At 41.7% G+C, this 27,682-nt stretch overlaps 2 protein-coding genes and 1 long non-coding RNA gene across 3 annotated transcripts; 1 reads left to right on the top strand and 2 right to left on the bottom strand.

The window, feature by feature from the left end:
* Positions 1–960: 960 nt before the first annotated feature.
* LOC131136659 (CD9 antigen-like) lies at positions 961–16,696 on the bottom strand. The gene is made up of 8 exons (XM_058083796.1): positions 16,531–16,696; positions 11,458–11,560; positions 9,154–9,251; positions 9,006–9,080; positions 8,136–8,219; positions 7,989–8,045; positions 3,721–3,804; positions 961–3,650 (listed from the first exon to the last, which is right to left on the bottom strand). The coding sequence occupies exons 1-8, from the start codon at positions 16,597–16,599 to the stop codon at positions 3,585–3,587; spliced, it is 636 nt and encodes a 211-aa protein (XP_057939779.1). The 5' UTR covers positions 16,600–16,696; the 3' UTR covers positions 961–3,584.
* Positions 8,981–9,904, top strand: LOC131136670 (uncharacterized). The gene is made up of 3 exons (XR_009131777.1): positions 8,981–9,103; positions 9,194–9,264; positions 9,427–9,904. It is a non-coding gene; the product is annotated as an uncharacterized LOC131136670 (long non-coding RNA).
* Positions 16,697–21,607: 4,911 nt separating the features above from the next.
* LOC131136655 (neurotrophin-7-like) lies at positions 21,608–22,890 on the bottom strand. The gene is made up of 2 exons (XM_058083791.1): positions 22,809–22,890; positions 21,608–22,735 (listed from the first exon to the last, which is right to left on the bottom strand). Exon 2 carries the CDS (start codon positions 22,722–22,724, stop codon positions 21,915–21,917), a length of 810 nt encoding a protein of 269 aa, XP_057939774.1. The 5' UTR covers positions 22,725–22,735; positions 22,809–22,890; the 3' UTR covers positions 21,608–21,914.
* Positions 22,891–27,682: the final 4,792 nt, after the last annotated feature.

The following is a 27,682-nucleotide window of genomic DNA, read 5'->3' as shown; positions in this document are numbered from 1 at the left end:
AACTAATTTCGGACCGCTTGCACCCGCAATCTTGTCCTTTCGGTTACGACCCAAAGCTCATGACTATAGGTAGGGCGTAGGAACTTAGATCAACCGCTAAATTGAGATCTTGTTCTTTGGTTTAGCTCCCTCTTCACCACAACGAACTGATTCTGCATGACTGCAGATGCCGCAACAATTTGCCAATTTGGGTTCCATCATTCCCGACTCATGACTCATGAACACGGTCTCAGTTCTCCCACAGATGGTAGTTGAACCTCCTTCTGATAGAGGACTCTACCAACCGTTTTTCCAGAAGACCCTCACAATATACGTTTGGGCTTACTAGATGGGACCGGGCCGTCCCCGTCTTCACCCAAGTGTCCATTACATATACTCGCAAGTCCGATGACATGACCACAAAGTCCGTCATGGAACTGCGGCCCAGGGTGTCCTGGTACCAAGTGCACATGCGGACATCTTTACGCTTGAACATGGCGTTTGTTATTGACGATCCGTGACGGACACAGAAGTCCTACAACAAAATACACCTCGGTGTCAGATCAGGGGGGCCGACTCTTTGTCTGATCCCTAACTTAGGACCGATTCGTCATGGGTGATGCCCCAACCAGGGGCATAAAAACCCCGGACAGGACAACTGTACGGTAAATGCAGTAGCGTAGTTCATTCATTCATTTTCTACCGCTTATCTTAACATTGTGGGCATGCTGGAGCCTATCCCAGGCGGGGTACACCCTGGACTGGTGGCCAGCCAATCACAGGGCACATATAGACAAACAACCATTCACACTCACATTCATACCTATGGACAATTTGGAGTCGCTAATTAACCTAGCATGTTTTTTTGGAATGTGGGAGGAAACCGGAATACCCGGGAAAAAAACATGCATGCACGGGGAGAACATGCAAACTCCACACAGAGATGGCCGAGGCTGCTAGTAAACTAGTAGTCATGGGAAAAACGTGTTGCTGCTGGATGTTCACTCAGCCAAATGTACCGAGCATAAAAAAATCACCGAGAACATTCATTCATTCATTAATTAATTTTCTACCGCCTATCCTCATGAGGGTCGCGGGGGTGCCGGAGCCTATCCCAGCTATCTTATTCGGGCGAGAGACGGGGTACACCCTGGACTGGTGGCCAGCCAATCACAGGGCACATATAGACAAACAACCATTCACACTCACATTCATACCTATGGACAATTTGGAGTTGCTAATTAACCTAGCATGTTTTTTTGGAATGTGGGAGGAAACCGGAGTACCCGGAAAAAAAACACGCATCCATGGGGAGAACATGCAAACACACAGATATGGCCGAGGGTGGAATCGAACTCGGGTCTCCAGGCTGTGTGTAATTTAAATTATACAGTATAAAAGTGTTTTAATATTGCTTGTAATTGGGGGTACAGTGATGCTGGACTGGTATTATTCATTGTGTTTTATGGACCAACTAAACATGACATTTACTAACCCACTTTGTTTTTCTTGACTGTGGTTCCTGTCATTGTCATGTGAGCAATCCAGTGCATTAAAATAAAAAAAATACACATAAATTTCCAAATTAGACATGTACATACAGAATTAAAAAGAACTGTTTCACTCTTTACTATTACCCTGTTTGTGTCTTGTGGGGTTTATTTCAGCAAAACCGCCTGATGCAATGTGTCACCTGACTCTTCTGTACACTGTACACTAGCGTGGGCACATTAGTGGAAATGTCCATGCTGCAATGTTGCAGTAACTCTACCCCGACTGACCTCGGAGCCACGACTATTCCTTCCTTTAAGTCTTCAGCTGTCTTTTACTACTCAAGTGCAGAAAGAAAATAATAATAAATAATAAAAAAATAATAGAACGGCAAATAATAAAAACTTAAGAAACCACATATAGTTGGTGGGTAGACATTAAAATGAACAAAGCATTATTAGAACCCTGTAGACATGACAAAACACGACTATAGTCACATTTATACTCTTTTTATTTACAACATATTGCGCAACTGCAGGGTCTCGAGACACATGCTAACTCGCAAACTAGACAGCTAGCCACCTAAACGGTAGCCTTCAAGTTATTTCCTTTCAACTTAAATAGCCAAAAAACGTACCACTTCCACACGGATAGGGAGGATAACTATTAACAGTTATTTAACCTTTAACATGAACATGAATCAAACGTAATAATTTTTATTGGGTACATGATACCATACAGCATCCATATCAAGCTAGTGTCCTGCGGGCCACATTTGGCCCGCGGGCCGCGTGTTTGAGACCCCTGGTGTAGCTGATATTTTTTGCCATGAAGCCATACTTTCCAAGTCACATTGCCTTCAATGAAGTCAAGTTTTTTTTTAGTAATACTGCATTTTAATTAGGGATGCAACTTGCGTTAAAAGTTTCCTACTTTTACATTAAAATCTTAGTGAAGAACCGACGCTAGCTTCGTATTTTGCTATGAATTATTTCTTAAATTCCATACTGTTTCTCATCTTCATTAAGGTTTTTGCAGGGAATATTTGTGGTCATAACTCTTGAGATCCAATGTGTCTTATTTGTGAAATGAAATAAAATGCATGAAATCGGTATAAAACTTCAAATGCTTTATTTAAACTTCAAACACCTACAGTGTTTTCCTGAGAAGCCTGAAATGGTAAGAAAATAAATTAACACAAAAGCCCGACATCGTGGATTGTTGTAGGATTGTATCCTGTTCAAATTTCAACCACTAAAAAAAGCCTGGAGTCATTATTGTGACATTAAAATACACTCAACAAACATAATAAATAAAATACTTTCCTTTTTGATCCCGTTTTCCATGAGGTGTGGCCATTTATTGTGGCCAGACTAAAGCACACCTGTGCTAAAATTAACCTTCCCAATTAGCATCTTGATATGTCACACCTTTGAGGAGGATGGATTATCTCAGTAACACAGATTAAAAAAAAAAATGTGTATAAAGAAAATGTTTTAGATATTTGAATATGGCAGCAAAAACTATTTTTTAGTTGAGTGTAATATATTAAAATCCCACAAAGTTTGATTTTGTCGAACAAACTAAAGAGACACACAAAACTGATCATAATATTTGTTGGAAAAAGTGTGCACCGATTTCACAGTCACATGTACATCATTGCTATGTTTTTTTTTTCTACATCCAGACAGTATGTGGTCTCTACAAAAGGCACATTTAATATTATTTAATATTTGGTACACTACAAATAACCTCAACTTCTATCTATCTACACACAGCACAATCAAATCATTCACATATAATGTACAAAATTAAATATTTACATCATGGAAATTCCACTCAGAACCAATAATTAGGAATTTTTTTTAAATGGGGTATGCAAAGGCAACACAATCTTAGACGTGTGAACTTCCCAACCCCGGTTCCTATTATCAGGCATTAGGACTCTTGTTTATGTTCATGACACTGTAAACATGGTCACATGATATCGTCATGTACGCTCCACGATCCTGACTTACATAAGAGATTGTTACATCACTCGGATACGGATTGGATAGTGTTCTAAAAAAGCGGTGCAGTCTCTCCGGGCCTCTCTGGTACCAATCCGGGGTCCTTTATATGACCTCCCTGCTGTTACGTACAGCGCAGCAGAGCACCATGCTGAAGATCATGCCGATGATCTGTCACAGTGTGGAACACAACCTGTTCAAACGTCATCCTTGACACGTGTCGTCGAACCTCAAAACTCACCATGACGCCAGCGATGCCGATGCCGACGTATCCGATGATGTAGAGTTTACTGTTGAAGAAATCCTTGATGCCCGCCTCGCAGTCCTGCAGAACGGAGAGTGAGATTTAAAGGGAAAGGGAAAGTACAAAGTGGGGCGGGCGGGTGGGGGGCTGGCTGTGGGTGCGTGGGTAGCGGGGCGGATAGCGGTGGGGGTGGTGCTCTGCGCGGCGTGGGCCGGAATTAGCGGGGGGCTTGCTTGGGGGGCGGGGTGGTGGGCTCTGGGTCGTGGGGGGGGCCTCGACCAAGGGTTGGGGGGTGGGGCTGGCCGGTGGCTCACGGGCGGCCCCTGCTATTTGCCGGTGTCTGGTTGGCCCCTTCTGTCTCCGGTCTGGTGGTGGTCTTCCCGCCTCCGGGGTGTCCTACTTGGCGGGTCCGTGGGTGGATGGGAGATGTGGTGGAGACGGGTCGGCGCTGTGGTGGAGGGTGGGACTGGGGGGGGCATTCACTTTTTGCGGCTGTTGGGGTATCGTCTGCCTGGTGGGCTCTGCTGCCTGGCGTGTGTGTCTCTGTCCCGCCCTGGCACTCTTGGCTCACGAGCCCGGGGGGTGGGGTTGGGCTCTTCCCCATGCGGGTCCCGGTTCTCCTGCGGTCTCTGTGGTGTCACTCCCTGGGCTGCCATGGTGACGGATGTGTTGCCGGGGCGCGGTTCCTGCTGTTCTGGTGGTTGTAGGAGCAGCCTCGGGGCGTGTGGTTTGTCCGCGGCTCCTGGTGGTCCGGGGGTGGCATAGCTGGCTCAATCTCTGGTGGGGCCCTCCGGGGGGGAGCTGGCAGGCCGGACTGGCCGCCACGATGGGCTGGGTGGGGCCCGTGGTTGGTCCTGTGGCCCGGGGCTTGCTCCGGGCGGCTGGCTTGCCCGGCTCGGTTGGCCGGTAGTGCGGGGTGGGCGTGTGTGGGGCCCCGATCCTCCCTGCTGCACTGCACCACCTCACATACATGTAGGACTTTGGGGGGTGGCCTGCAACTGGTTTTGCCGGGGGCGAAGGGTTTCCTTGCGGATGCCCTTTTGTCCTCGGCATTCCTCTGGCTGGTCACCCTTCAATTTTAACCGCACCTTAGACACTCAGTTCTGGGGGGGGGTCTGGGCAGGCAGGGGACCCACCATTGCTCAGCTTCCTTCCACACACACACACACACATACACATACACCACACACATAGGTCAGCCCTATGGGACAGGCCTATTTTTAATTGCACTATCTACACAATACCATCTTCACACACACAGGTGTAGCGGGCTGGACCGGAGAGCCTACTGCCTACCCCCGCGATTGGCCCGCTGGCTGCTGGGGCTTGGCGGCTCGCTCGGGGTGCCCTGGGCTGCAGGATATTTTGGTCTGGTCTGCCTGGCCTTCCTGGGGGTCCCGCTGGAACCAGCTGACGCCGGGGCTTGCCCTGGTGTCATGGTTGGCGCTACCTCCCTGGATCTGTCCTGGGTCGCGGGCGCCAACGTGCCCTTGGGGGGGCGTTCACCGGCCTCCAGGCAGTGGGGTCCGCGCTGCTGGTGGCCTGAAGTCTACGGTGGTGGCTTGGGGTTGTTGCGCTGTGGTGGCTGCTGCGGGGACCGGGCTGTGTGTTGGGAGGGGACCTGATCCTGCTCGTGGGTACGGGGGCCGGGGTGGCGTGTGGGGATGGGGAGCATGCTCCTCGGGGTGGGGCCTGCTGGGGGGGCGGTGCTCTTTCGGGCGTTTGGGTGTCTGCTGCCACTGGTCCTATGCTCTGCCGCATCGCTGTCCCTGTCTTTGCCCATCCCCAGTCTTGCCTTAGGGCTCGTCGGGGATGGTTCTCCGGTACGTGGGCGGAGCGCTGCTGGTTCTGGGGGCGGGGGGGGCTGGCCCTCCCGGTGGATGGTGGGGTCCTTCGGGGGCCTTGCGCTGGTCTTAACTCCTCGGCTCTGGTGCGTGGCCTCCCCGTGACTTGGAGCTATGGCTCTCCCTCACGGGGGTGAGCTGCCCGGTGGATGTCGGCCGGCGCAGTGGAGTGCCTCACCACTCGCCTGCTCGCCCCCTCCGCTTGCTCATGTGCGGGCCTCCTCCCCTCGCCCGCTCCTTTGTCTGCCACACTGCAGTAGCCCTGATGCCGTGGTCGAGGGGAATCTGGGGGTGCTATGCCTTGGCGGTCCGTACCTCCCTGGGCTCGGGGCCTGGTTGTGGGTCTGGGACCCCTGGGTCCCCCACCCTGTGATGCCCCGGACACCCCACCCGGGGACGTCCACAGCATGTGTGTGTATTGAGTGGATGGGGTGTGCATGTGTCTGAGTTTATTTTATGTATTTATTGTTTTAAATACTTAGATAATTAATGATTAGTTTTATTATAATTATATATATATGTATATATATATGTATATGTGTGGATGTGTATGTGGGTATATGGCCATGTAGATATACGGGGGGGGGGGGCTCTGCGGGGGTCTGGCGTAGGGTGTTCCATCTCAACCGCCCGGTCCTCCATGGGGCAGTGTGCCCGGGCCTCTTCTGTCCTGGCCGGGGCGGTCCTATGTCGGTGGTCGGGCCTGGGGTTACCTGGGGCGGGCCGGGTTCTGCTTCCTGGGGGTGTGTGGGGGGCGGGAGGCGGTGCCTCCGGCCGTGGACGGGCTCCCTTCCGGCCGGCAGGGACGCCCCTGTGCCCACGGGTGTGTGGCCTTCGATGCCCTTCTGCCCTAGTAGGGTATGGTCTCCCGCTGGTCTCGGGGGTGCGGCTCTCCTCCGGCCTGCTGGCGCCCTGTTGCCGGTTGGGATTGCTCCTCCATGGCCTCTTGCTGGTCTCTTCGGGGAGTTGCTTCGGGGGCGGGTCTTGGGGAGTCGGCCCTGGCTTTGCCCACACCCACGGGGCCGGAGGATCTCTGGCGGTGGGGGCTTGACCTGGCTGCGCGGGGCGGGGTTTGCTGGGTGGTAGAAGGCAGTCTCTCTCCTTTTGTCATTCTCAGTGACAATTACACATTCACACACTCGCATTCACATACACAACACACCTCCATATGGGCACCCACAGCACATGGGTGCTTCTCTATACAATCTACTCTCTTATCCCTGATGTTTATATAGTATTGGTATGCTATTATTACAGTAATAATGATGCCAAGCAATGAGATTTTAATTACTGTAACTGTATGGTTGCAATTGTGTTTACTATCATGGGTCATGTCCTCATTGTTACTATTGCTATTGGTAAGTTGGACTGTTTCATTCCACTGATATCATCTCCAGTGTGACCCTTAGCCATCATTGACATTTAACTGTTCTGTTTGTCACTGTTGTTGTTTTGGGAATTCTTGTTGCTGCTGTTTTTGTCTCTCCCTCTACTGCCCCCCCCCCCCCCCCCCCCCCCCCCCGACCCCACCTTTCTCTTCTCTCTTCTTCTTTTCTGTTCTTCTTCTTGCTCCGGTCCGGTCGTCCCAAATGGCATAACAAAGACATCAAATAACGGCAAATAAAATTTCATGGTACAGGGAAGTTGTAGCCAACACCTTTCCTGACACAGAGCAAATCTGTCTAGCATGTAAGGGCATTTAGATCAACAATACTATCTGCCCCAATGGCTGGACGGGACAAAAAAAAAAAAAAAAAAAAAAAAAAAAAAAAAAAAAAAAAAAAAAAAAAAAAAAAAGGGAAAGTACACTTTTCCCCCCCCATCATCATCATCCGCCATCTTACAGGAAACGTAAACACACGTGCTTTTCTCTTTAATGCGCGTTCTCAAGAAATAATAACAAATAGAAAGAGGTAGTTAACTAATGCATGTCATGGGACACACCCATTCTATGAAGTCATCATAAAACTGGCCGCAACATTAGGTACACCTGCACAGTAGCCGCGTCAAACATGTACGGTGAAATAATACACCCTCTCAATATGTTGAAGTATACAGTTTGTATCATCAACTTCATAAATAATAAATACTAAAAAAATACTTAAATAAAACTAAAATAATACAAATCACTTACACAGTACATATAGCAAAATAATAATAATTATAGCAACTTCTGATCAATACATTCAATTTCAGACTTAAAGTAATGTACAGATGTAAGCCTCGGGTTAAACCACACCCACTTCCGGTTTATGCCCCGCCCACTCTGTGTACAGATAGATGTGTACTCACTCATACTAGTGTTTTTTTTTAGGTGTTCATGTCTCAAATTAGGAAAATGCAGTTTTTCTTTAAGACTGTGTGGTAGGGAGCATCATGTACCTCCCCCCCCCCAAAAAAAAAAAAAAATTTGAACCTTACCTTTATATCTGGTTCTTGATCAGGACAGTTGTCAGCAAGTGTCCCGCAGCAGTTGAGCTAAAAATGTAAAGCATAAAGTAGTCCCACAAAATCATACATTTATTGTGTTAGCAATGCCCCACCCCCGCGTGTTGACATGGTACTTACCACTTTCTGGTAAGAGGTGATGAGCGTGCTGTTGTTATTTTCTTTGTAAGTTGTGGTATAGAAGTTTTGTACATCTTCAATTATCTATGAGAGAAACGACACATAAATAAATGCATATGAAGATCACTATATCAAATAAAGCATATGGAAAACAGTACAACACATCATAATCCGTAATTGTTGAAGCGAAATCCTCATTGTCTTGGTATGATATGAATAAAGTTTATTTAAAAAAAACAGAACCTCATCATTGGGTAATATAGTCCTCCTAAAGCTCTGTGATTGGCCAGTCACACACAGCGCCCGCCTCTCCCAAGACAGAAACGCAATCACATTGGCTGTTTGCCAAGCGAGGGAAAATATGGCTCCGCCTCTTCCACACACATGAATACAAACACAGTTACCGTAAAGACAGCGACGCTCTCTGCTTGCACAACTCCAGCTCACGTTCTCCATTTCGGTTTGTGTGATAATTAATGTTAGTTGCTAAACTTTTTTTCATTTCGTTTTCGTTTTTTCGTCGGTGGAGTGTTTGAATCCGGGGTCTTCGTCTTCAAAGTGCGCATGTGTAGGCTACATGACGTCATCGCGCTGTCAAAATAATAGTTCTGTAAATACTTAATACTGTTGTGTTAAAAAAATAAGCTAAATTCTAAGACTGTTCTGTCAATATTCATTAATAATATTCAATTATGTTCTTCAAAAACGTTGTTAAAAAATTTTTGAATCAATTTTCTGTACCGCTTATCCTCACTTGGGTCGTGGGCAAGAGGCAAGGTAGTTAAAATTGTTTTTTTTTTTTAGCTATATGTCAGATGTAATTAAGTTACCTTGCTTATATTTCAGTTAACTATGGAGTTATGAATATACCTTATCCTTGTTCAAGAATCCAAACACTCCTGCTGCCACCTCAGCTCCAAAGATGATCACCAAACAGGCAAAGAACTGCAACAGATGCATACATTACGGTATAAATACTATAGATTGATTTAAGCTCAGATGTTACATTTGAACTCACTGAACCCAGCAGGCACTGAGATTCTCGAACCGCTCCACAGCATCCGAAGAAACCCACCAGCATCACCAGACTTCCTGCACCTATCAGGATGTACACACCTGGAAAGGCGGGGTAAAGTCATATTTCAATAAAACATTCATTTGTTTGGAAAAAAGCAGTATGTTAATCTAAATTATATGACTGAATGATTGTTTGATTGTTTGGTTGGCTGGTGATTAGTCCAGATGGCTGTTTCCTGTCTCTGATGCTATTTATCCATTTTCACCAACACAGGACAACACAAGCCTAAAACTGCAACCCAAAACGATCAGGATTCATCGAGATCATCAAGGAGTTTTAAGAAGCTTCAGGTAAGACGATTCGCATCCCCATAGACGCCCCGATCGCCCATTAAAGCTCTCATTATATACATTGTGGGTGCGGCCACCGCACAAGACTGTTTGTGTGTTGCTAAGAGACACTCCGGCAGCCGCCCGGTAACGTGGGCTCGGGTGGGAACAAATAAGAACAAAACAGAGACGTCATAAATTCGGCGGGAGGTTGTTGTCCTTGAGAAGGAGGGTTAGCTTGAAAGATAAATAGAAGACGACTCCACACTATACTCTCCTTTATGGTGATAATTGAGTGCAAACCCGAGTGCAATAAATGAATTTCCACGACATAGAATATTACTTTTATTTTTAATATTTTCAATGTTGAAACATAGAAACCTATTAAAAAAAAACAAAACAAAAAAACAAAAAAAAAACCTTAAACTGTATTATGGAAAGCAGGAAGTGAACAAATGTAACAGTTACTGATTGTAAAAGTACCAGTTGGAGGGGTAGGATTTAATAAGCTTTGCTTCTTCCTACTCCTTTTGGACATGTGGAAAAACCAAAAAAAAAAAAACCCCCCCAAAAAAACAAAAAAAACCCTTAAACTGTATTATGGAAAGCAGGAAGTGAACAAATGTATCATAGATACACGCATGTTGGATCTTTTAGCTGTTTCATTACTTATCATAAAACATATTATTTTGAAACTCCATAACTCAATTAAAAAAAAAGTAAAAAAACAACAACCTTAAACTGTATTATGGAAAGCAGGAAGTGAACAAATGTAACAGTAACTGATTATGGGATGCACACAATTGTTCAAATAAAATTAAACCATTACCATTTATGACTTATAAAATACATGTTCTAACACTATTAGAGCCCTGTAGACACGGAAAAAAAGCATGTATATAATCATCTATACTATGTGTTTACAACACATTACGCAACAACCGTGAACTAGCTCGCTAACCAGGTAGCCTTGAATTTATTTCTTCTAAACAAAAGAAGCCAAAAAAATTACCACTTCCACATGGAATGGGAGGAGAACTTTTTTTTCACTTCATCATGTCAAACATTTTTTCTGTCATTACTGCCACTGAGTGACCAGAATACAAATACTACTATATTTTGATATGACATTATTTCACAAAACAGCAATCATTTATTAAAGAATTAATTTCTGGAAAACTGATATAGCGAGGGAGCGATAATTGAACCGCCATATTGTGAGGGACGACTAAAGTAGCATCTGATTAAATTTGAATATATTTTAAAAATGCATAGATTTATTTCAACAGTTCATTATAATCAATGACATTATTAGGTACTGGTTGAAACATAATAATAACAATAATCTATTTCTTAATTGATCATAGTTTCCAGTTACCTCATCAAACTTTATTTGGATTGAATTGTTCTGAGGTTTATATTAATCAGTGATAATAATCAGTAAATAAACTGAGTCTTAAATTGGTCTCTTAGTCTGAACTTGACTCCTGAAATGAAATAATATTTAGATTTATTGAGATGAACCAGTCTGTTTGGTCTGAAAAGAGATTGTTTGTAGACCTGAAACCATGGTAACGCACACAACAAGTCTCTGCATGCTCACTGCCAAAGCCATGTGTTGCACTGTCCAGTGTAACCACCACGAAGACCAGACCTTTTTATAGTTCTTATAGTAAATATATATATTTGTGTAGTTGTTGAGTCTGGCCATCAATTGTTTTGGTGCCCTGTGGTTGGAATATCCCCAGTGATGTAAGGACGGGGAATAGCACGGAGACATGACGGTGTACAATTTGCAAGCCATTTTCCAGACTTGGTTTGTGACCAGCGGGTGGGGGGGAAAACATGACGGTGAAGCGGTGGCTCTTGTTCCACTTTCTGCATAAGCTAATGGAACAACACGGTTCCAAGAAATACAGAATATTTTTTCATTTGAAGTGGTATCTGAGACATTTGGACACACTGCGGTACCTACCAATGAAGTACGTGTCTGGAGCCTTATCGCCGTTGAGCAGGGACACGGTTTCCGGGTCAAAACGAAGCCACAGTCCCACTGCCAGAACAAAGGATCCCATCAACTGTGGGGAGATGGTACAAATATTGGTCTTGGTTTTATTTCATTTGAACATGCATCAGATTCCAATTGAATGCATCCCATAATCAGTTCCCAGTTCCACATGTCCGAAAGGAGTAGGAAGAAGCAAAGCTTATTAAATCCTACCCCTCCATCTGGTACTTTTACAATCAGTAACTGTTACATTTGTTCACTTCCTGCTTTCATAATATAGTTCACTTTTTTTTAGTTATTATTATTATTATTATTTTTTGTCACGTACCGAAGTATGAGGTGATATGACCATACCAATCACATGCAATCAGTGCGCTCACAATGAGCTTGTCAACGCAAAATAAAATAAAATAAAATAAAATAAAATAAAATAAAATAAAATAAAATAAAATAAAATAAAATAAAATAAAATAAAATAAAATTAAATTAAATTAAATTAAATTAAATTAAATTAAATTAAATTAAATTAAATTAAATTAAATTAAATTAAATTAAATTAAATTAAATTAAATATTATTTTAGCTGTAGATTAACTATATCAGCAAGTTGAAGTATTTGTGATTTTAACAATAAGGAGTTAGTATGATTCCAAAATGAATCCCCAAATCATAAAAGCAACAACCTTGTCATGGAGCACGGATGCTTTTATTGACGTACACATGGCTTGTTTTTTTTAAACTGCCTAATTGTGGTTTTAAGCTAAAATTAAGCAAACGGTCATAGGAAGTTTCCACTAGTGCCCTCCACCCTTCGCTCCAGCAGCAGCGTATATTACATCAAAGTGTAATTTTAGTCAAGGCAAAATTAAATAATGATCTCAGTTTTTGACCCACAAATTCCAGTCAAAGGATGTTTTAAATGCTCCACTCCATCTTTGGCTTTACAATCGTCTGTGTGCAGCAGCGCGCCACCTTGAGCTTAAACAGGCCCTCCTGTTTGTTTGGAAATGCGGTTTCATGCTAGTCAGAGTTTCCCTCATTCAGTCGATGTTGAACAAAAGTGTTCTTCCTGAAGTGCAACACGAAACTTACATACACTACACCGAAATGTTGTTTTAAGAGGTTGGAAGAGCCTGATGTTTAAGTCTTCCTGTGAGATGGGAGTTGCTGTGGAAACTACGGCGACTGCTCCCTTGGCAATGAAAAAGTGTTCACTAGTGCATGTATGTCCTTTGAGGATAATCCAGTCTGTGAACGACTCCAAACAACAATATATGCAACACTTAACAATGATTGTTCTTTATGTTAAACGTTAGCATCGTTGCCCATGGGTTATATGGCCATTTCTGTACCCTGAAGCTCCCACGTTGTTTTTCTAGTAAGTTCAAGCATAACAAACCTTTCCACATTCATATCCTTGAAGCCACTTGCTCTTATTCTACAAATTACTTCCATTATTATAGTACCAGTAAGTCAACGGGACTACTAGTACATAGGTTTTAGGGCAGGTTTATGTAACACTTTGAACCCTGCATCGCTAATTTATGACCAGGTTCTAATCTTATGAAATATCCTTTACTTCCGAACTACTACAGATTATTTAAATACCGTGCCACTCAATATAACGGCCTGACTCACGATGTGACTGACTCGGAGATCATTACTCAGTATAACAGTATAACGGCGTCATTTTACAAAGAACACTAAATTCATCACACAATAGCTTAACACGTACCTAAAAATAAAACAGGTAAGTACCATACAAGGTTAAAATGGATCCCGCTCACCCCCACAAGTATTTTCAAGTTTTCCCATAGTGTATTGCATCCTAGCAAAGCAGTCACTGGTGGCCGCCGGGATGCTGTGATGATGTCAGCCTCCCTCTCTATGCTGAACAGAGGCAGCATTGCAGTGCCATCCAGCCATCCATACTGCTTGTCCTCTAACGAAAACTTTTTCATTGTAAACTTGCAGTGGTACTTGTTTATATATTTTGAGTGTTAAGTTACTGTGTGATGAGTTTAGTGTTCTTTGCTAAATGATGCCCTTTCATTGTTAAGTAATGATCTCCGATTGTCTGGACTTTTTTCATAGCTCATGATTGGCTTCCACCAAATAAAGAAGCCAAATGCCATTTTACGACTTGGACATGTGGACGTACCTATATGGACAATTCGGAGTCATCTTGCATGTTTTTGGAATGTGGGAGGAGTCCCTGGATAAATATGCGAGAAACTAATAATATCAATAAACTAATAATATCAATTTATCTGCACTTTACAGACTGAACTTGACACTGAAACCAGGAAAACAACAAAATGTAGAGCGTTGAGTACACGTTGAGTACTATGAATTTGTACATGTTGGCAGGCCAATCCATACGTTAGCACCATCACTGCTAGCATACACCACCCGCTTCATCCACCAAACACTTTTGTCTTGAGTCACTGGAAACACCCCTCCCTCCACTCCCCATGTATCTCATCCCAAATCCCTCCAACTGCCTCCTGACTTACCTCCATGTCCCGCCCAGCCCCACCCCACCTCGTCCCGTGCCCTCCCACCCAAACTCTCAGAGGACAAAGCCCCACTGTCTCCCTGCGACTAGGGTTCGCCATACAAAAGGAGGGACACTGACAAGCACAATGAAGGGGAGAACAAAGTCGTGAAGAAAGGGTGTACGCCATGACAGGCTCATCTTTTGTCACACACCATAAACATAAAGAGTGGCCGATATATAACTCGAATGAGTTGTTGAGTTGTTTCTTCTTTCATCAACATCTCCGAACTCGGAAAGCTCTGTGTCGCGGCTTCTTTTATGGAGTAAAATCAACTTTTTAAAGAGTGTAGTTAAATGGTGTTTTTGTGAGGGGGAATTTCCATGAGAGCATACATGCAGAAAAACTATCACAGGGATGTGGGCTCACTCAGGGAGAATATGAGGAGTTATTCTTTGTGGTTGTACATTAAAACTTCATTTGACAGTAAGCATGAAGTGACTACAACACAGGCTGCATTTAGCTCAGTCTGTCATCAAGGGAATGCTGGGATGACAGATGCAAGGGTTAAAAATAGCGGCCATTGTACTGTACTGTACCCATACATGTCTCTAGGGCTGGAACTTTTTTATTTTTTATTTATTTATTTTTTTCATGTCATGGAAGTACAATAATTTTCCGCATATTATCTTAGTAATAGTGTTGTCTGAAACAAGTTGAGAACAAAGATAATAAATGGAGTACTTTTACAATAATGGTTATAGTTTTAATGGTGCAATGCAATGAATCACATTGGACATTTTTCTACATTAAGTAATGGTAATGGTAATGGTAATGGTAATGGTAATGGTAATGGTTTTATTTTATTTGAACATGCATCAGATTCCAATTGAGTGCATCCCATAATCAGTTCCCAGTTCCACATGTCCAAAAGGAGTAGGAAGAAGCAAAGCTTATTAAATCCTACCCCTCCATCTGGTACTTTTACAATCAGTAACTGTTACATTTGTTCACTTCCTGCTTTCCTAATATAATTTAATTTTTTTTAAATCATTTTATTATTTATTATTATTATTATTATTATATTTTTATTTTGGTATAGATCAGATTCCAATTGAGTGCATCACATAATCAGTTCCCAGTTCCACATGTCCGAAAGGAGTAGGAAGAAGCAAAGCTTATTAAATCCTACCCCTCCATCTGGTACTTTTACAATCAGTAACTGTTACATTTGTTCACTTCCTGCTTTCCATAATACAAATTAAGTTTTTTTTTTATAGGTTTCTATGCTTCAACATTGAAAATATTAAAAATAAAATTAACATTCCGTGTCGTGGAAATTCATTTATTGCACTTGGGTTTGCACTCAAGTTTTACAATTAGTAACTGTTACATTTGTTCACTTCCTGCTTTCCATAATACAGTTTAAGTATTTTTTTGTTTTTTTTTACTTTATTATTATTTTTTATTTAGTTATGGAGTTTCAAAATAATATGTTTTATGATAAGTAATGAAACAGCTAAAAGATCCAACATGCATCTATCTACGATATTACGTTTGCCTTGCACTGTTTACCTCCATCCATCCATTTTCTATGCCTCTTATCCTCACTGGTCCTAACTCGGAGGGAGTTTTTATTTTTGTTTAACTCTTTTTACCGTGCATTTCAAATAAACACATCACAGACAGCAAGGAGAGGTGCAGGGATATAATATTTGCGAGGAAGTCACAGTTATTAAGTGATCACAGCACTAAAAAAAACTGTGGAGTGTGACATCACCACACATGTCCGCCGATTTTCCCTCTTTATCTGGGTCAAGTTGATGCCAGCTGACCCTCTTTTTTTTCCCCTGCACACGCACACCAATATCCCTCACAATCTCCCAGTGACCTTTCCCGTCACATTTGATGCCTACCCAGATGAGAGGAAAAGGTAAACATGTTCTTCTCACCTCCGTTGCATTTCTTTTGTCTGCACATCAGCCGCACCCACTGGCATGCAATAATAGTTATTCTATACGGGGATCGGACGGGGGGCTGCGTTTTCAGAGTCTGCTTATCCGGGCTGGAGCAGAAGGATGAGGTGATGCTATTGTCCTGCTGTCACAATGGATGCATTCACACCGAGCCCCTTTGCAGATGCTTGTTGGAAAAAATCTCTCTCTCTCACAAAGAAGGAAATGTTCCACTCTGAGGACCTTAATTGGATATAAAAAGTGTGTGTGTGTGTGTGTGTGTGTGTGCAGCTCACAAACAGATGCACCTTTCATGTTCACCTGACTCTCTTGAGCCCTCGACTGCTTTTTTTTTGCTAAAAATGTCCCATCGCATCTCGTCACTGTGTGTCACTAAGGTCTTGTGGGACTTAGTGCTCAGTTGTTCCATGCAACTCTTCATCCAGTCTGAAAATATGAATCGAGGTCCTGAAGTAGAACATACAAAGCTAAGTCTGTCCCTCACACTCAGAGCAGATACAAGAAACCGGCAAGGTCCAAAAATAAGGAGTCAAACAGTCAAACATGTGAATCCAAAGCAAAACTTACCCAAAATATGAAGTTGAACACGAACAAAAGATATTTGACACATTTCATCCCTCCTTCCACTTTCCCCATGTCGCCTGATTGGATCACGTGTTTGGATTCTATCCACACAAAATGGCCTTGAGGGGTAGTTTGAGGTGGTCCGGTACTAGATGACAACAGCAGTCAGTGCAAGTCAAAACACTTGTGCATCAAGAAGTGCTACCCTGGTAGCCTCTCTCTCTCTCTCTCTCTCTCTCTCTTTCTCTCTCGCTCTCTCTCTCTCGCTCACACACATGTGCACACTTTCCAGGCCGCCTCCTTCTATAAATCAGAGGGGGCCTGCAGACCAGAGCGGGACTGAATAATGAATATTTGGCAAATGTTCATAAAGAGGTACCACACCAGTATACTATAATGGATTATAAGACCTTTTCAATCAATTTTCAGGCACTAGTAAAAAAAAAAAAAATCACTCATAAAATAATCCTTCCATAAGCCTCCATACATTCTCAATTAGCGGATTTTGATACAAATATATATTTTCTCTCAAACACCCTACATCAATATCAAAATATATAATACATAAATACATACATTACATTACATACATACAATACATTTTATGTACATAAAATGTACATAAAATACATAAAAAAGTATGCTTACAGTGTTGGAAATTACATTTTTCCACATCCTAACAAGGCCACTTTAATAAATTTAAGTTATGTCAATTTAATTTCCCCTTTTAATGGTAATGGTAATGGTTTTATTTCATTTGAACATGCATCAGATTCCAATTGAGTGCATCCCATAATCAGTTCCCAGTTCCACATGTCCAAAAGGAGTAGGAAGAAGCAAAGCTTATTAAATCCTACCCCTCCATCTGGTACTTTTACAATCAGTAATTGTTACATTTGTTCACTTCCTGCTTTCCATAATACAGTTTAAGGTTTTTTTTTTTTTTTTTAAATAATGTACCTCGTACCGAAGTACAAGGTGATATGACCATATAATGACATATTTTTTAATTTTTAAAATAAAAAATAAAAAATAAAAAATAAAAAATAAAAAATAAAAAATAAAAAATAAAAAATAAAAAATAAAAAATAAAAAATAAAAAATTAAAAATTAAAAATTAAAAATTAAAAATTAAAATTTTTAAAGACGGCATCAATCTTAATGGGGAAGTCGATAGTACACTTTCGAGGAATATAGATCACATGACATAACACATTAGAACAAGTCAGGGCACAGATGATGTTTATGGTTAATGTTTATGGAGTTAGGTTAAGGTTATGGCTAACTGGCGCTGGGCTGGACTTAAACTATACACATAGCTCTTTATGTAGAATAAAGCAGCATATTATCCATACCGATCCACGACTCATGAATGCACCGCAGTCTGTCTTGCTTTCTACAGCTTGTCAAAACCCACCCCTTAAAAACTCATTTTAAAATATACTGAATATCTTGTTTGATCTTTAATATTTAATCTGTTTTTACATTCATGTAAAGTTCCTAGAAGTTCCAAGAAAAGCACTATACAAATAAAATGTGTTATTATTATTATTATTGTTATTATTATATTGTTGTTTTGCAGTACTGTAGACCTGTAGGTCTTTTGGATCATGCAACTGAGCAGCCATACCTTTTGGAGCCTTTAGTACTGAGTGAGTGTCCATTTGTAGTACTATAGTGTCACCTTGTGGTTGTACTGCTAACACTTATTGGACAAAAGCAAAGCACTTCCATTGGCTATGGCATGGGTGTCAAACTCAATCACAGCTTACTTTAATTTGTGGGACCAACTGGACATTAGTGGGGGAAATGTGCATTTTTTTGTCAATTTATTCCTGCTTGAAATGTATACATTGTATTTATACATAATGCGCAATCCAATATACATCATATAAAATAGTACTGTATGTCCACATTGCAACTAAACGACTGTTTCATAGAAATAAGTGCACTTAATTATCAATTCTAATACAGAGTATAGCCCAGGGGTGGGCAAACTTTTTGACTGGCGGGCCACATTGATTTAACAAAATTGACGGGGGGCCATTTACACGTAAAATTTACACGTAACAGTCCAGCTGGAATGATTGTATCTGTAAAAGTGTTATGCAATCTGCTATATGTGCACTTTGAGATCATTTATTTGATGTAAAGTGCATTATAAATTTATAATAATAAGAATAAATGTATTATTTAATATTATTATTATTATTATTATGTGCTTGTGTCCCTTTTTTCACTTTGTAAACAACAGATCGCATCAAATAACAAAATTGATAAAACCGCCAAACCATGAAAATGTCGTCTCAAGCCATGATGCCAGCTTGTATGTTGATTTTAAATGAAATACTTTGGAAAGAACAGGCGGGCCGTATTCAAACACTTGGCGGGCCGGATGTGGCCCCCGGGCCGTAGTTTGCCCACCCCTGGTATAGCCATATTCGGTCAACATTACATCATGTTCATTCATTAGCTTAGCTTAGCTACATTGACGATGGGTCATTATTTCTCAATGCGCTCGATGCTACTCAAATATCTTATACTTTCCACTGTGACAACAGAAATAGCACATTATCCTTTTTCGTATTTGGTCACACACTTATTCTGGTTCGACGTGTAACACTTGACCACAGTGTTAGAGTTGACTAGAATTAGACACTATGGGCTGTAATTTGGTAATTTGGTGGTGCGGCCTATGCAATTGTTTGGCCCAATTTGGTATACTGGACACCAAACTAAACTGGAAAAAGATGGCCTGGCGTGGCCTTCTGGGGGTGTGGGTCTGGGTTCTTGGCATTTCAGTGCTCTTGCATGACGGGGCTGGTGCAATAACAACCTGCAGATGGCGCTCTGGGGCGCCCGGGCCTGGGTGGATGCTTCTTTTGGGAGCATCCCGTGTGGAGTCTTGCAATGATGAGGTACAGCGATGGTTGGATATCAGGTGTCACGTTGAAGACATGTTATTGACATGTTGGTGGCATGATGGAGAGGACTGTTAAATGATAGTACAAAGAAACCGTCACAAATGTTGGTTCGTCCCAGAGATCACACACCCTTGACTATGGAGGTCTGCTGGAGTCAATCCTTCAAGGTCTTCTGTCCACCATGCTGGCAACCAAGGCAACAACAAGGCGGCATTTTAAAATTTTCCCACTCTGGAAACCGTTTCTGGTCACCCAGAACGCCGTTTCGATGTGGACGAGAGGCTGAAACGATAAAATACTTGCCTGAAAATGTTTATGTGTAGCTAGCCTCTGATTTATAAACACAACATTTGTAGTTAAACTTCATAAGTTGACATCAGTTGACATTCAGAAAAACTGTTTTTTATTTTTCAACCTGTTCTAGTTTTTCCGTTACCGGTAAAGACCATTGCAACTGTACTTACTTTTTGGGACCTGTTATCAGGGCTCGAACGCCAATATTTGTAAAAATTTGGGAACATGCTACTGCCACTAATGAGACCACTTTGGTAGGAAAAATATAATCTTTCTTTGAAAGTTAACTTTTGCTGTAGATTTGGCCTTAAAAACCACAGCAGGCTAATCGCCTCAGGAAAACATCATGACATCGTAACTGAATATACTGTACCAACGATGCTGGCAGGAATTCTGGGCCTTATTAAAACAATTACCGTATTTTCCGGACTATAAGTCGTACTTTTTTTCATAGGTTGGCTGTTCCTGCGACTTATACTCCAGAGCGACTCATAAATGAAAAAACTGTTAATGTTACATAAACACTGGATACCTTTTCTGTTCATGTTTATTTTTTGTGTCGCTGAATAACCATCGTGTGAGCATGTTACCGGAGTGATTTATAGTCCAGAAAATACGGTAAAAATTTCATTTTTTAATATTTACTTATTGTTGGGCAGGGGCCCTTGGAATTGTTCTCATTGCAGCGATTCACATTCCGGGGCCCCCCATGGATTGTGGGTCCCTATGCAGAGCACGTTTAGGAATGGGTACAGTAATCCCTCATTTATCACGGTCAATCGGTTCCAGACCTGCTTGTGATAAGTGAATTTCCACAAAATATGATTTGTATATTTTCATAGTTAGAGCATAGAAAACCTTCTTGTATGTTTTTTTTAAACATTATTAGAGCCCTCAAGACATGAAATGCGCATTCCGGGGCCCCCCATGGAGTGCCCCCAGAGCACGTGTTTTGCGTGTAGGGAGGGGTACAATAATCCCTCATTTATCACGGTCAATCGGTTCCCGACCTGCTTGTGATAAGTGAATTTCCACAAAATATGATTTGTATATTTTCATAGTATATTTCACCTTCTATGTATGTTTTTTTAAACATCATTAGAGCCCTCCAGACATGAAATAACACCCCTATGGTCACCTTTATAATCGTCATACCCAATATATTTGGCTGGGGACCTAAAAGAGAGACAGATTCAGACTTGTGTTTCAGCTTTGAGTGGGTAATGGCCTCAAAAGTAGCTTTCGTTTTTTTTTTTAGGGATTATAGTCCTTGTTCTGAGATCATTCAAACTTGTGATAAAAGTACGTAGTTCCTGGTAGTTTAATATGTGTGCCTCAAAGAAAAGTACACTAGTGACACCCAGTGACCAGTGTAGAATACTACATTTTATCAACATCTTTCGAATGCCTTATATATCTATTTTAGTTAATTTAGCCATTTGTATACTTCCTTATAAAATCCTTAATTGGATTTAATTGGATTTGACTAATAATAGGCCGTATTCAACCATAAAACAGCATGATTTATTAATTAGTATAATTTTGAACAACCATGATTGAGTAAATCGGCAAAATTTGAAGTCCGAAGTGGCGAAGGGTGACATTATTTTTGGATGTTTTAGCAAAATAAATAAAAAATTACAAATATTATCCTGATAGCGCAGACGAAAACCAAATAAAGGTCAGGAGTTCGATAATAAGGCTGTGGAGTTGGTCATTTTCGTTTTTATCCATCATTCATGTAAAAATTCTAAATGTGCATATTTAAAAAAACAAAACAAAAACCTGACAAACCAGGCAAGTAGAGATGTGTTGAATAAATAACAACATGAACAATACAATACAATACAACAATACGACATTTAACAACAATAAAATACACATAATGTATATTTTCATATTTGACTGTATAAACCATAAATATAACATGCAGTTCTTTTAACTTAAAACAACCAGGACGTCTTGGACTGAGGTAGGGTGAGGGGGCGGTATCGGGACTGGAACCATGAACCTATGTGTGTGTGTGTGTGTGTGTGTGTGTGGACAAAGTCAGTGTTTGTGCGGCGGCTGAGAACAAGGCTTACAGTATTGGCAATAAAGCTGCAGTGGCCGAGAAATGTGAGTGATTGGTTCATATTTGGGGGAGGCATATTTGGGGCGGTCTTCCCGTCAGTGTCCCAGTCGTCCTGCCCAGGACTTCCTGCTGAGCACGCACACGCATGCGGCGTTGATGCGAATGAAACGCCACGCTGTCCGTTCCTTGAAGATAGTCAGAGCGCTTACAAATATGTGTGTGTTTGTACAGTAGGAATTCCAGTGGCGACTGTCGATGCCGAGACAGCCCGAGTTTCCCGATTTGGAACCCTGTTTGCCACCTCGTGCCCCCGTTCTTCCCGCATTTCCTGCCCCGGAACCCCTGCGCGTCGGCGTTCGACATGTGGTCTCGTAGAAGAACTGCTTCTTTACCACATTGTTGATTGTGACGTTGGGCAGCACGGTCACCTCATTCCCGGCGATATCCGTCGCTCGGGTCATGTTCCCGACCCAAGTGTTGATGCTGTCGCATACTGAGTACTCTCCTCTGTGCATGGTGTGCGCCCCCGCTCGCCGTCTCACTCTTAGCCCCCTCGCTTCGTCCGTGTCGTAGCCGTCACCCTCCAGAGCGTCATGCGAAGGCGGTACCTCACTGAACACGACCCGGGGTGAAGAACGGTACCGTTTCTTGGAGAACAACTTGGGGTCCACGACCGGGACGGAGGGATCGGGTGTATGTGAGGCCGCCCGATGAGGCCTCTTGGTTCTGTGGTGGCTGGTCCTGTGATGTTCGGCATTCTGGTCCCCCGACGCCGTCGACGTGGTTTGCTGCTGCTGTCCTGCTCTGTGGCTGGCTAACCGGGCGCTCTGGGCCAGTCCGCCTCCCATGTTCAGTACAGCATGGACGCCGATTAGGAGGACCAGGACCAGTGGTGACGACCTCATGGGCACACGTCCTGGAAACCAAACACAAAACTAATTAATGTAACGCTACAAAATTTCAATCGAATTAACTCAACTTCTTCTTACCTTTTATTCCTAAAGGCTTCTTCAGTTCTAAATTCCTGGTGGAGTCAGAACACACCGAAATAAAGCATTCACCTGGGACCACTCGGGAATATTCTCTCCGCCAAAAATTTAACACTGAAAAAGCATTTTGGATTAAAAGCGAAACATTAATCAGATGACCAACTAACAATAGCCACGTTTACATGGACCCAAATATTCCAATTCCATTCCGTTATTTGCTTAAACGGAAAAAATCTAACCTCATTCCGAAACAAAAGTCCCAATCCGAATGAATATATGTATAATCCGATTCACAGGGGTGGAATATTCCTTTCCCCAATCCGATTAAGGTGCCTTGTACCCGCTCAATCGCAAAGTTGTCAGGATGCGTTCTTTCAACGCATGGCGGCGAGCAGTCATCACTGGACTACAACGGAAACTGGGCTGTCCCAACAACCGTGGTAATCATACTCTCGTCCGCCTTCTTCGATGAATCACGTGATGTTGTTTATGTTTGACTGCGCATGCCCCATTGACTATTCCGTTTGATTATTGCGGTGCATGTAGACAGGAGATTGGAATATTCCATTTCATGTATACACTGTTTTCTGGTACGTCATTCGGAAAGATTCCATTCGGGAAGAGGAAAATCTCATGTAAACGTGGCTAATGTACATTATATTTACAACCACGGGAAACATGGCAACAACAAAAGTCAGCTGCTATTTCCTACATAATTGAAAGTACGGTAATCATGAATATAATTTAGCATCAATGTCTGTTCCTTTAAAGCAGGGGTCTCAAACTCAATTTACTTGGGGGCCACTGGAGCTAGGGTCTAGGCCACATCAGGTTTTCCAAAAAAACCCCCCAAAAAACGCATTTATTAAAAACAGAAAAATAAATAATTTTGCTTTGGTTCCGATTTTCTACAATAAAAGCTCTGATAAAACATTCCACTGTTCTCAAATATCTTCATTTTTATTTTTCTACACAAAATAAGATGAAAAATAAATAAACAAATCAAGAATAAAGAAAATCAATCAATCAGTAATAAATAAATATAATAATAATAATAAAACACCAAATAATAAAAACTTAATAAACCACATATAGTTGGTGGGTAGACAAATTATTTTTTTCACATTAAAATGAACAAAGCATTATTAGAGCCCTGTAGACATGACAAAACACGACTATAGTCACATTTATACTCTTTTTATTTACAACATATTGCGCAACTGCCGGGTCACATGAGACACATGCTAACTCGCAAACTAGAGAGCTAGCCACCTAAACGGTAGCCTTCAAGTTATTTCCTTTCAACTTAAATAGCCAAAAACTTACCACTTCCACACGGATAGGGAGGATAACTATTAACAGTTATTTAACCTTTAACATGAACATGAATCAAACGTCATAATTTTTTTCTGGGTACATGATACCATACAGCATCCATATCAAACTTGCGCGGGCCGCACTGACATTAAACTTTCATATCGAGGCGGTGGCCTCAAACTAGTGTCCTCCGCATGTTTGAGACCCCCGTATTAGAGAGTCATTGAATGCAACCCGATACAAATGATATTTTTTGGTGTGAAAAGAAGATCAAAAAGTGGAATATGTACCTGTGGAATGTGTCCGGTTAAAGTGGGAGCCCCCAGTGGTCTCTAGAGCCAGACCCCAGTGCAGGCCGGGCCCCTCATGCCTGCCATCGGAACCCCCCTCAACCACAGTTCTGCAACACACACAAGCGCGTATTACCGTTTATACAGCGCCATTGCTTAGCATGACAACAGATGGTCATTTGTTGACATTTGTCGCAGAGGCGGTTTGATGAGGTCATCTTTCGCACGCCGCAAATACGGAAGCCCAATTGTATGTCATGTTTCACTTAAAGATTGTGAATGATGGGCAAAATTTCAAAATAAGTGCAGTTCCCAACTTTAGAGTAATAATTGTATGTAAGTTGATTTTTATATTTAAAACATTTAAACAGCCCAGGGGATATTTTTTCTTACATAAAATTTTGGGCAATTTTGAGTGGTTAGCACGCAGGCCTCACAGCTAGGAGACCCGGGGTTCAATTCCACCCTCAGCTATCTCTGTGTGGAGCTAGCATCTCTGATGTACAGGATTACTTCCTCACCCCATCAATGAGTTTTTCAGCTGCTGAAAACGTTTTTTTGCCGTGCATTCCGCCTAGGCTCAAAACAGGGTCCCGAGAGTTGAGAGTGCCAGCCATTGGGTTAAAAACCTGGACTCTCAACTCGATGTGTGCCGCGTGACTCTTTTAGATGTCAGGGAGTGAGGTTTACCAAATGTGTGCTGCACCAGCTGGAATTCATTAAACTCACCCCCCTAAACGTCACTTCCATCCGGGTCACAGCGCCAATGGAAACCGCCTGGTTCAGCCAGCCCGCATTCCGCCCTGGGTTTGAACAAGAGTCCGCAGAATGAGAACTGAGAACTGGTCTGATTTTTTTTTTTTAGTTGACTGCTTGATTTTATTCTTTCAGATATGAAATATACAAATAGTTTATTTAGATGTAGTTATCCATATTTTCTGGACTATAAGTCGCGTCGGAGTATAAGTCGCACAGTGCCAAAAAATGCATAATTACGTAGAGAAAAACATACATAAGTCACACTGGAGTAAAAGTCGCATTTTTTGCGTGTTTATTTACCGTATTTTCTAGACTATAAGTCGCTCCGGAGTATAAGTCGCACAAGGCCAAAAATGCATAATTAGGTAGGAAAAAAACATACATAAGTCCCACTGGAGTATAAGTCACATTTTTTGCGGGTTTATTTACCGTATTTTCTAGACGATAAGTCACTCCGGAGTATAAGTCGCACAAGGCCAAAAATGCATAATTAGGTAGAAAAAAACATACATAAGTTGCACTGGAGTATAAGTCGCATTTTTTGCGGGTTTATTTACCGTATTTTCTGGACTATAAGTCGCTCCAGAGTACATATAAGTCGCACAAGGCCAAAAATGCATAATTAGGTAGAAAAAAAAACCATACATAAGTTGCACTGGAGTATAAGTCACATTTTTCGCGGGTTTATTTACCGTATTTTCTAGACTATAAGTCGCTCCGGAGTATAAGTAGAAAAAAAACACACATAAGTTGCACTGGAGTATAAGTCGCACAAGGCCAAAAATGCATAATTAGGTAGGAAAAAAACATACATAAGTCCCACTGGAGTATAAGTCACATTTTTTGCGGGTTTATTTACCGTATTTTCTAGACGATAAGTCACTCCGGAGTATAAGTCGCACAAGGCCAAAAATGCATAATTAGGTAGAAAAAAACATACATAAGTTGCACTGGAGTATAAGTCGCATTTTTTGCGGGTTTATTTACCGTATTTTCTGGACTATAAGTCGCTCCAGAGTACATATAAGTCGCACAAGGCCAAAAATGCATAATTAGGTAGAAAAAAAAACCATACATAAGTTGCACTGGAGTATAAGTCACATTTTTCGCGGGTTTATTTACCGTATTTTCTAGACTATAAGTCGCTCCGGAGTATAAGTAGAAAAAAAACACACATAAGTTGCACTGGAGTATAAGTCGCACAAGGCCAAAAATGCATAATTAGGTAGAAAAAAAACATACATAAGTTGCACTGGAGTATAAGTCGCATTTTTTTGCGGGTTTATTTACCGTATTTTCTGGACTATAAGTCGCTCCGGAGTATAAGTCGCACAAGGCCAAAAATGCATAATTAGGTAGAAAAAAAACATACATAAGTTGCACTGGAGTATAAGTCGCATTTTTTGCGGATAATTAATTTTACAAACTACTTGACCAAAACCAACATTATATCCTAGGTGTAAGATATGCTAACACAATGCTTATTCAGCTACAGAAAAAATATAAACATAAACAGAAAAGATGTCCAGTGTTTATATAACATAAATATTTTTTTCATTTATAAGTCGCTCTGGAGTATAAGTCGCAGGAACAGCCAACCTATGAAAAAAAGTGCGACTTATAGTCCGGAAAATATGGTAAATGTCATTATTTGTAATTTAAAATGAACCATAATAAACCAATTGGGTTTATTTTTTAAATTGTATATTAACGTTTTTCTCCAAGGAGATTGTTCAGATCAAAGATGGTGGCTCGTGGCATCAGACAGGACCTAATCACATGACCACCGTGGCACCAGTGTCGCTGCAAATTTTGGCTGAAAATGAAAAGATGTCTTTCAAAGCTAAGTAGCTTTACCATTTAAGAAGCAGTACATCTGGCTTACAGTCACGCCCATATCGCTGTGACATCACAAAGAGACAGTTTAACCACGCCTTTTGAAACAGAGTGTTTTGAGACATCCCAAAATTCTTTCGGTGCTCACTTCCAAATGCTCACACGTCATTATCTGAAACTTCTAACTACATTTAGAGGTCAGAAAAGTGGTAAAAATATAAAATGTCCCCTTTAAAATTCTGTTTGAGACACTTGGACTTTTTTCAAACCAGGGACACACTGCTGCTTCCACGTGCCCGCCGACTCACGCGAAGCACCGAGTTGCACGGGACGGTTTAACACCGCTTGCACCAACAAAATGAATACCATTTGTGAAAAAAAAAAACATTTGTGTCACAAGTGACAAACATGCTATGCTTCGCATTACATTAATACAATCCAGCATAAACAAAGCTTCAATATGGCTTAGTGAGTCAGCCATTTTAAGTCCTTCATTTGGCACAATGGAGGATGTTTATGTCTGTCTGTGGCTCCATCCATCCACCCTGCTGTTTTCTATGCCGCTTATCCTCGTTTGGGTTTCAGCTGACTTCGGGACTTTTTTTTTTGCACGTTTGTCACATTTAAATGTTTCAAATAATCAAACTAATTTAATTAGTAATTAACAGAACA

The sequence above is a fragment of the Doryrhamphus excisus genome, chromosome 10 (assembly GCF_030265055.1).
Source record: "Doryrhamphus excisus isolate RoL2022-K1 chromosome 10, RoL_Dexc_1.0, whole genome shotgun sequence".
NCBI lineage: Eukaryota > Metazoa > Chordata > Actinopteri > Syngnathiformes > Syngnathidae > Doryrhamphus > Doryrhamphus excisus.
Note: the sequence above shows the minus strand (reverse complement) of the source record. Positions and strands in the feature narration are given on the sequence as shown.